Source organism: Beta vulgaris, chromosome 9 (genome assembly GCF_026745355.1).
Source record: "Beta vulgaris subsp. vulgaris cultivar EL10 chromosome 9, EL10.2, whole genome shotgun sequence".
NCBI classification, from domain to species: Eukaryota; Viridiplantae; Streptophyta; class Magnoliopsida; order Caryophyllales; family Amaranthaceae; genus Beta; species Beta vulgaris.
Genome location: NC_079210.1, coordinates 39,931,640 through 39,941,503, shown reverse-complemented (window position 1 = coordinate 39,941,503; position 9,864 = coordinate 39,931,640). Strand labels below are relative to the sequence as shown.

General features: G+C 37.1%; 1 protein-coding gene across 3 annotated transcripts; it reads left to right on the top strand.

Annotated features, from left to right (window-relative positions):
• The first annotated feature begins 207 nt into the window (after positions 1–207).
• Positions 208–9,053, top strand: LOC104903794 (hypothetical protein). Of its 3 annotated transcripts, none has more exons than XM_010691904.4 (5): positions 208–395; positions 1,644–1,953; positions 2,917–3,324; positions 4,369–5,020; positions 8,187–9,053. In XM_010691904.4, the coding sequence occupies exons 1-4, from the start codon at positions 289–291 to the stop codon at positions 4,915–4,917; spliced, it is 1,374 nt and encodes a 457-aa protein (XP_010690206.2). In that variant the 5' UTR covers positions 208–288; the 3' UTR covers positions 4,918–5,020; positions 8,187–9,053. The 3 variants fall into 3 exon arrangements, with proteins under 3 accessions (XP_010690206.2, XP_010690207.2, XP_010690205.2); XM_010691905.4 differs by having other exon boundaries at positions 8,184–9,053; XM_010691903.4 differs by having other exon boundaries at positions 8,138–9,053.
• Positions 9,054–9,864: the final 811 nt, after the last annotated feature.

Genomic DNA, 9,864 nt, shown 5'->3' with positions numbered 1-9,864 from the left:
CGTGAATTATGTATTAGGATGCACAATGCTTATTATGCACCTTAAATAACATATCTTTCTTATTAAAAAATAATAATTTAAAATTAAAGAACGTGTAAATCTCCCATTATAATAGTAAGACTCGAAGTTATGACCTGTTTGAGTTGGAAAAATAATATTGTATAGAACGGTCCCAAATGGGTATACAATATAACGTTGTAGCCACAATCACATACTACATACAAAAGCTCAGAGTTCAGTTCCAGGTAAAAACACTAACGTTGTGGCAGCTTATTCCCAGAGGAGGAAATGTGGAAAAGGGCGGCGCTTTCAATCAATTTTCTGATGAGATGTACCTCTCTTCATAATTCTCTCTACACTGTTCTTCCCCACTCTTCCTTTCTCCGTACAACTAGGTACTTCTCTCTCTACTTGTATTTTTGTGCATGAAATCCCTGATTTTTTGGTGCAAGTTTTCTTACATAATACCTGAATATTGACCCCTTTTTTTTGGATTCTAAATTAGAAAATTTGTTATTGCTTGATACCCAATGATCTGATTAGCAGAAGATTAATTGCTTTGTTCTCCTTGTGTCTCTCTTTAATTTTGTATTTTGATGCAAGTAAATGAAGTTGAGTGAATTCTGGAATGGACATACTGTATAAGTATATTGTTGATATTGCATTGGATACATTGGAAAATTTTGTTAGCTAAATGGGAAAAGATTTACGGCCCGTTTGATAGTCGTTAATGAATTGTGGAAATGGGAATGAATTTTAAGTGTAGGTTACAAGGGAAGCAACCTTAAAATCTTCATGGAGAGGAAATTTCAACCCCAAGTTTGTTTTTTTCTCAATGGAGAAGCAATCTCACCCTAATTTTCATTACCACTCATTACCATCTAACAAGGTGGTATTGTGTGGAAAAAAAAATTCAAGAAGAAAAATACACATTTTAGGATAGATTAACATTACTATGGGAATGAGCAATGATTTTCTTCACAAATTTACATATAAATTCATTCCCATTCCCACCATTTATAACCAAACAACAAATGGGCCGTTAGAGGTAAAGAATGAGAGATTCATATTAAGGTGGAAGTTTAATGATGAGTTCATGACCCCTTTGTAACAGCATTCTAGTTATCTTGGTTAACCTCCACGACACAAATTATACTCCCTTTGTTCGGAAATAATTAGTCGCACATACTATATTAAGATGTCGAGAGAAAGTTTTCACCTTCTGTTGACCGTTATATAGTAATGATTTACAATTGGAATTTGCAATATAGACATACTTTAGATTAAGTGGTGAAAAGAGTGGTAACTTAATTCAACTAATTGTGATTTACAAGGGGATGATACAATGTGTTAATTATTTTGAGATAGAGGGTTAATAATTTGTAATCGTATGTGTCTGGATAAGTGATCTGGCTCATATTCTCTTGTTGTTTTTGTATCATTGCCTATAATTTGTTACTTGAGATTATAAATTGGATGCGGGATGAAACTATTGGGAACAATATTCAAAGCATTTGTTCTAAACTTAACTGTGTTTCTGTTTTCATGACCCGTATTAAGTTTGACATAGCGTGGATTGCTTTTCGTGTTTTCTATTTGTATTTTTGTACAGTAAGCATGCTGATTATCTCATGTAATTGTAGCTACCGTAGTGCTGTACCCAAGGCTTTTGTCCAAGGACCTCCTTTTGGGCCACTCCTTCGAGTTTCGTCCATTTCATGCCATCAAGGCTTCCACAGTGGCCTGATTTTGGAGATAGCTAATCATGATGCAGATACCGCAAGGAAATCTGAGAGTAATGTTACCTCCAAGGATGCTTCTACTAAGGTAAAGAGGAAAAAACTAAAGGGAAAGAGAGCAGTTGTAAGGTGGCTAAAGCACTTCAGATGGAAGAAGAAGAAGGAGCATCAGAGAATGACCGTTGAAGAGAAGATGTTATACAAGCTGAACAAGGTCTGCTGCATTCTACCACTCTTTTCCTCCTTTCAGCTTTTGAACATGTAAATGATCCTTCATTTTACATGTTTTACAGAGAAAATGATAAGTGGAAGATGTTCCTACATTATGTGACAACTTACTTTGCATAGTTCTAGAGCCTAGTTTTGCTGATTGGGATTAAATCTTCCTGTATCTTAATAGTTCTTAACCAACAGCTTATGTATTACATCACCTTTTTCTTAGCGTCTTTTTCTATGCAATAAATATGTTTTGTAATGTGTATGCTGTGACTTCTACTTATGACTTGTCATGTGATTGCTTTATGATTCTCTCACTACCTTAGAGAGGGAGGGGTGTGAAAGGAATCAATTTGGTTTATACTCTTTTTCGATATGGAGAAAAAACCTGCCGCTTAATCTCCTTCAATGCAGACTTGTTTTCCTTCAAATATTACTTTCGTGGATCATGAGCCGAAGTCCATTCAGTATGAAGTTTGGTGGGCTAAACGTACAAGTTCTTTGGGGCTTGATAAGGAGATTATCTGTGGTCGTTCTGTTTTGTTACACCAGCAAGTGCTAATCAGGGCATATGCTTTTCATCTAGCCGTTTCACATTAATTGGTAAAAGTTCATAAGGGATATATAGTATTCATATGCTTGCTCAAGCATACAGACAGTGCAATACATTATTTGTGCTTTTCCATTTTATAGTACTCCACTATGTTACTCAGGCATGGATTGAGTGTCTACTCGGATACGGTTGTTTAAGTGTCTGATTTGGCTATTTTGTTGAAAAAAGTCAAGTTTTTAGTTTAAAATGAAGTATCCAAGTAAAGTGTTGTGTTGGACACTACACGACACGAAGCCCCGTTTTTGAGGTAAATGAAGGTGTTGGAGTAACGCTGGTACTCCACTCCTCAATTTCACTGAAAAAAGGAGAAAAAGGGAAAGAGTGGTCTCTAATCTAGTTGTTGTGCAGGCTCGCAAGAAAGAAGAAAGACTTGTTGAAGCACTGAAGAAGTTAGAGCCGAAAGAGTGGTCGGAGGCAATTCATGACCCTGAGGTACTGACGCCAGAAGAGCATTTTTACTTTTTGAAGATGGGCCTCAAGTGCAAGAATTATGTCCCTGTAGGAAGAAGAGGGATATACCAAGGTGTAATCCTTAACATGCATTTGCATTGGAAGAAACACCAAACACTACAAGTAGTTGTAAAGACATTTACTCCTCAAGAAGTGAAGGAGATAGCTTCTGAACTAGCAAGGTTGACTGGTGGAATTGTACTTGATATTCATGAGGAGAACACAATAATCATGTACAGGGGAAAGAACTACTCACAACCACCAACAGAGATAATGTCACCACGTGTCACCCTTCCTAGGAAAAAGGTAATATAAGTTGTTGTAAACTTGTAATGCTCTCATGTTTGATCTCATGTCATGTTGTGGGTTGTGAATTAATCTTTCAAAACAATAAGGAGAAAGTCACTTTTGAAGAGATCATGAACCATCGATATTGCATTTCTTCTATGGATAAGAAATATCCTTTAGTTGCATCACTTTTGCCTGTCAAGGTAGGATAAAAAAACTAAAAACTGATAAATCCAACTGGAACACTCTGATTTTTACTTTTTTTGTTTCTTCTACCTTGGTTGTTTGTGCTGTCCTTTATTTTCCCTTGATGATAAAGATGAAGTTTTTTTTCTAGGGAATTATATGATGTGTCCTTTTGTACATACAGAGGTTTTTTTTTGTTTCAAATTATTGGGATGTAAAGTGTAAAAGTGATATGTTAATTCACCTCTTTTTTTTTTTTTTTTGATCCATATGAGCCACGAAGGCGGTACAAAGTACAAAGAAGGGGAGGGAGAATTTGAACCTGTGTTCACAGCACCTCAATCTTAACCACTAGGCCAAGACATCCTTGGTTATGTTAATTCACCTCTAATGGTAGTAAATGTTGTTGATTGTGCAAAAGGTATATTCTGACATTATCTAATATGTAGGGATATCAAATTATAAAAGTAAAATCCGAGGATACCTCATAAAGTTTGAACCAAAGATTAGGATACTAATGAAAAATTTCCTAGAAAAACAATCATGTTATTTAGGATGATCTATATTCGCCCCCCCTCCGGAGTCACTGTTGAGGGAAATTATCGAGGTGTAATAAGAGAGGAAAAATTGCATGGCCTCACCATATATTCCTAATAACCGACTTTTGTAGTGTTTGCCTCATCATAATGCGTCTAAATTTTACATAAGGCTTGATCCTCATATACATAGCAAATAACTTTTATGCCTGTCATGGGATAGTTTGATGTAATATGTCTTTATGCTACCTTGAAGAAGTTGCAGTTAGGCATAAGTCATGGACAGATCAGGAAGTATGCCTCTCGCACCACTAATTAATGAATGCTTATTTCTGTGTAGGCATTGGATAAATCTCAATATAGGGATGCCTTGCGAGCTGTTAGAAGATATATTCCGAGGCTTGAGCAGGAACTTGACCTGCTCCGAGCACAGGCTCGAAACAAAGAGGATCATGTTTCTGAGCAAGCTGAAAATGCCACCACGGTATTACCTGATAGCAATGATATTTGCTGTGCTGCCTTACCAAGCTCGAAGTCTGTCCCTTCAGATAAGCTAAGGGAATTGATGGATCAATATGATAAAACTGTAAAGGACGACGATCCTCTTACAGATGCGAGCATGAACTCAGATTCAGAAGATTTATCTGATATGTTTGAGACAGATTCAGATAGTGAGGAAAATGTCGAACATCCTTTATACTTAAACGAGTTCAATAAATTTCCAGCAAAGAATGCGGATCCAGAATGTTTTGCAGAAGATCTACGTCAGATTTCATTAGACTCGAATAAGGCTGAGCTGTCGAGTGAGGGTGCTGACCTAGCAGATTTTGATGAGGTTGACCAAATCTTTCTGCGAGCAGCTGAACTTTTGAAGAAGAAGAGACGATGAAGGTGTGATGATTGGATATTGAAGGCGTAGTTGGCAAAGATTCACTTCTTATGGTGTACCAACACCTGACATCGAGAGTCTGGGAATCCTGATGTGCATATAGGTATGGTTCATACATGATGCCTATGTATAAAAATTCCAGCAGCCTAATTTTACTTGCTAATTTTAGTCTAGCAGGTGAGTAACATATGACTTTCCAATATTTCAACTTGATGACTACACAAGTTAAATTATGGAGTATTTGTGACGCAATTCATTAATGCCCTCGCATAGGAAATATTGTTTTAGCATTCTAGACCACCTCTTTCATCTCTCACAACAATTGGTAACCATCGGTGGGGAGGAGAGAGCATCCGTCCAGGACCATGCAATGAGACCTCCTCTGACAGGGCCCTAAAACCCCATCTGTACAACAGTACAAGTACTGATACCTTGCCACTTAGGGGCCAGATTGAAGCACCCATGCTCCGTCTCATGATACTTGCTCATACTTGCAATAGTGGTTTGTAAAATAATTGGTTTTACTGTGAGGCATTCAGTAAGCTTTTTTTCTAGCTGATGATGGTGCTGTTAGATTATACTACTAGAATATAAGAGTAAATTAATGAACTCTTGCTCTCTCAAAACAAAGGGTAAATCAATGGTAGTGCTTTTATTGGATAAAACATTATGGATCTTGAAACAGAACATGCAAAAGGCATGATAGATAACGATTGTCAATTCTTTGTGATATGTAGTGGGAGAGTAATAGAAATATGGGTTGAATGCACATGATGATGTGATGTGGCAAGAGGTTCCCTTTAATGTCTAGAGGAGCAAGTTTCTCTCCAGCTGGTTAAGTGACTATGGATTTGCTAAATTATAATAAAGAAAAAGAAAACTCTTGCTCTTTTTAAGACAAAAGTACAAACAATCATCAATGGTTATTCTTCTACAGAACACTCCCTCTGTCCAAAATCTTTAATCCATTTGCTTTTTTCACGTATTACGAGGCTTATAAAGGCAAGAGAAGAAAGTGGATGGGTGGGTGTGACCTAAGGACCCTAAACTTTTAAAGAGAATGTTTACCATATCATGATGGAGCAAAATTTTTGGGACGGACAAGAAAAGGAACATGGATCAAAGATAAAGGGATGGTAGGATTATAATATTATGAATCTTGAAAGTTGAAACAAAAGATGCAAAAGTAATGAGGACCACATTATAACCCCATACTAGACCATGGAAGAACCTTTACACCTCTATAAGCCCCATGACCTAGAAACCTGAATTATACAGTTTGCCCAAGTTTAATCGAATCTTTGTGTGAGATAGTGGGAGAGTAGAACAATATGGGCTGAATGCATGCAAGAGATGCCCTTGTATGTAGAGGAGAGCAATCTTTACCGTTCAGTAAAGAAAAGGGAGAGGGTACATAATATGGCACCATCTCATTGTGGATTCTCCAAGCTGTAGGTTTTGATCCTGAATCTTGGAGATATTTTTAGTGGCTAAGATATGGATATTACAACCAAAGGACAAGATCCTCTATTGCTTTAAGAGTTTGTATCCTTTGATCTTTTTCGATGATATTTTATTAGCTTTGATTTTGTTCTGTATTGGGCTTTATAACTTTGCAATGACTACTGTGAATATCACTTTCTTATGTGGGGGGAAGGTTTGGGGTGCGGAGAAAGTAGGAGCTACATAGTCTTGTTCGGTAGTTGGTTAGTCACATTTGAGCTTAATGATGTTAATTTCCAAGTTCATTCTACTTGAATTGGGGCATGTTGTTCATTTTGGGTGTGTGAATGGAAGCTGGCTTCAGCTGCTGGAGAATTTTCAGCTTTTTCACTTGGGCTTGAAGTTTCCAGGTGTCACGACTGCATTTCATATCATTATCAATCTCAGATAGAGAGAGAAGTTTGATTTTACAAGCAAAGGTACCTAAAGGGGTACCATTGACCTGGAAATTAGTATTCACTTTCTTGTTTTATTTGTTAATGTTCAAAGCCTATGTAGTGTGAGAGGATGTTCAGATGCAGCTGATTTTGCTTTTCAAATAGATATCAATAAGGTCCCCCTCCCCCTCCCTGTTTGAATTTTCTTAGTGCTCTACCCATTTTCATGTTTACTCTTTCATCATAGTACTTGGGAGTTGGGACAGAAATAAGATGGCTTGACCTTTGAGCATATCTCTACCTGTGGTATAGATCAGTTCACAGGAAGCACTGTTTGGGAAACTGTTGTCCGCTAGTGTCTTGTATAAGATGAAACATTTGAAAGCCAATTAATAAGCTCGGCCGATCTATCTTTTTTTGATATGAAAACATTTTGTGCCTCTGCTCATGGCTGATTTAAAATTCTGCCATTGCTCCTAGTGTTACGTGCGTGTGCCTGTGTTTGTCGAAAAAATTAACAACAATCTTCTAGCATGTATCCCGTCATTGGCGAACTAGAGAAGTGAAAATACACACAACCTTTCACCTAAGGTTGCTGCGATTGGTGGGGATGCTGTTTTTAATTTATAGGTGGCCCACAAAAGAATGCATCTTCAGACATAGGGTAAAGGAAAACTATGATTTGGGAGTGATAGCTATTTGCCTATTTGTGTCAGTATGAACTACAGTAGGGAAGGTGGCAAGGTGTTGTGGGGACAGACTCAGATAATTTAAGTGTGGAAGAAGTTTTGCTAGGTCTTTGAATTTTAGATGCTAGAAGAGTGACCTCTAACTTGTGGACCGGTTGTGGTTATGGCAGTTCTTTCGAGAGAAGACCAATGACCTTTGGCAGATGAAAGTTCTCCCTTTGGAGACTTGACTAGTGAGTAGTGACTGATGAAAATAGCAAATAGTATCTAAGTATCCAAAAATTGAGCTGAAAACAGCCCTCACTTCGAGCTTTTTCTCTAGTTTTCAATATGAATGCCAAATGCCAATGTGTATGAGAAACAGCAGTTCTCTTTTTCCTTTTTTCTACTCCAAATCTTGATTCATTTGATTGTTTTGATTTTAGTATACCATGAGTTTGCCCTTCGTTCCTAACCTTAGCTTGAATCGCTCAACCAATGATCATTGCCCTAAATTTTAACGCTTTGATGCCTATCTGATAACAGAATGGTTGGTCATGGTCCGTGATGCATACAAGTTATCTCATTCTTATAAAAACTGTTACATTGATCTGATTGAAGTTTTTGGTATCGATGTAGCTGAGTTTTACTTTATCCTCTATTATCATACAGTGATACAGGTGCTAAATTGATTGTCGAACTGGTGGAATTTTTTCAGCAGATGAAGGATTCAAACTTGTCCTTCAGTGCAATGCCCTACAACGAGACGATGACTTAGTTCGTTTTGGAGCAAGTACATAAGGTTTCCGCAGTTATTATAGATCTGAAGTGCTAAAATCTTGCACCAGATCTATGTACCATAAGCATTGGAGAAGATATTACGAAGCAACTCTCAACATCGATGGCGTGCGAAGCATTCTTGCTAAGATGGTGAAGGTTGAGTGAGGTCAGAGGTGTCTAGACCTTGCTAACATTTATGTGACGACCACGGACAAACATGTACCTAATCTGGGGCAAAGCTCTCTTGTAGAAGCTGAAAAGAGCACTGTCAACGATTGGTTGCAATCATGTGCTCTTTGTATCTTCGACATATTTATATTAGGGCATGTTGAAGAGGCTCAGCAAGTCATAGATAGAGCTGCCATTTGGGTCAATGGGCTGGGTTCGTGTTTGGTTCCGTGTTCAGCTTACGTTCTTTTTAGATGATATTACTCCGCTGTGCCTAGTCATAAAGGTAATGAGTTAGAATTTTGTGGGTAACTCTAGTTATTCATGAATGATGATGATGGAATTTGGGGGTTTTAAGTTTTAATGCTCCTATTTAGCCTCATGAACTTCAGATAGACGGTAATTTTGGTGATGAGTTTCTGGGTGATTTGCTCTCATTTCTGGGTGATTTGCTCTCATTTCGTTACACTACTAACTACAGATTATTATACCACTAGACAAAATAGCCAATCTATAAGGACTGATGATTGGAACCGAAAGTGTTCGATCTGTATTGGTCCTTGATATACCAAGGGCCTGTTTTCCCCAACTTATGTTCAATTCAGTTCAGTTCAATTTAATTCAGTTCAATTCAGTTTAATTCAATTCAATTCAGCTCCAGAAAATGCTTTTACTCTCACATATCACTATTTATTTCAGTTCAATTCAGTTCAATTCGATTCAGTTCAGCTATTTTATACCGAAGAGAACAGGCCCCAATTTGGTCCTTTCAATATATATCGATTTAAGGAAGTAATGCATCACACCATTAAAAAGTTAAGGCATCAGCAAAACGAAAAAGCATTTCAAAAAGATTTTGAACTAATTCTAGTAACTGTGTTAGGTAAAATTCTACCCCATCAGTTTTTTTTTTTTTTTGATAAGGAGAACAATCTTAGACTAACACCCTAGTCCGGGGGCCAGCCTAAAACATCCTTTTGGATGATAAGGGAGAAATCCATACAATACGGAGGAAACCAATATAACAGGGAAGGGAAGTCATGCGCCTTCCTAGCCATGAAATCAGCAGCCTTGTTAGCTTCACGAAAGCAGTGACGAAACCCATCAGTTTCTTATTGATGCTTCTAATTTGGCTTATACATTGGTTAATATAAATCTTTGACTATTTAATTTATGCAATTATGTATTACTAAAAACATTATAAAATTTGATATTATTAGAGTATTAATTGAGACGAATGAAATTAGACTCTACATAGTTATGTATTTTCTTATATATTTGGAAAATTCAAGATTTTAAGTAGGAATATCAATAAGTAGGGAGAGTAATTAGATTGAGGAGAGATTAAAACTACAATCTACATGTCAAATTCTGTCTTTAGAGCATATGTTTGGTTCTTCGTGCGAGACAATGAACCCTTGTCACGAGTCATACCCTAATGTATTTAGTCA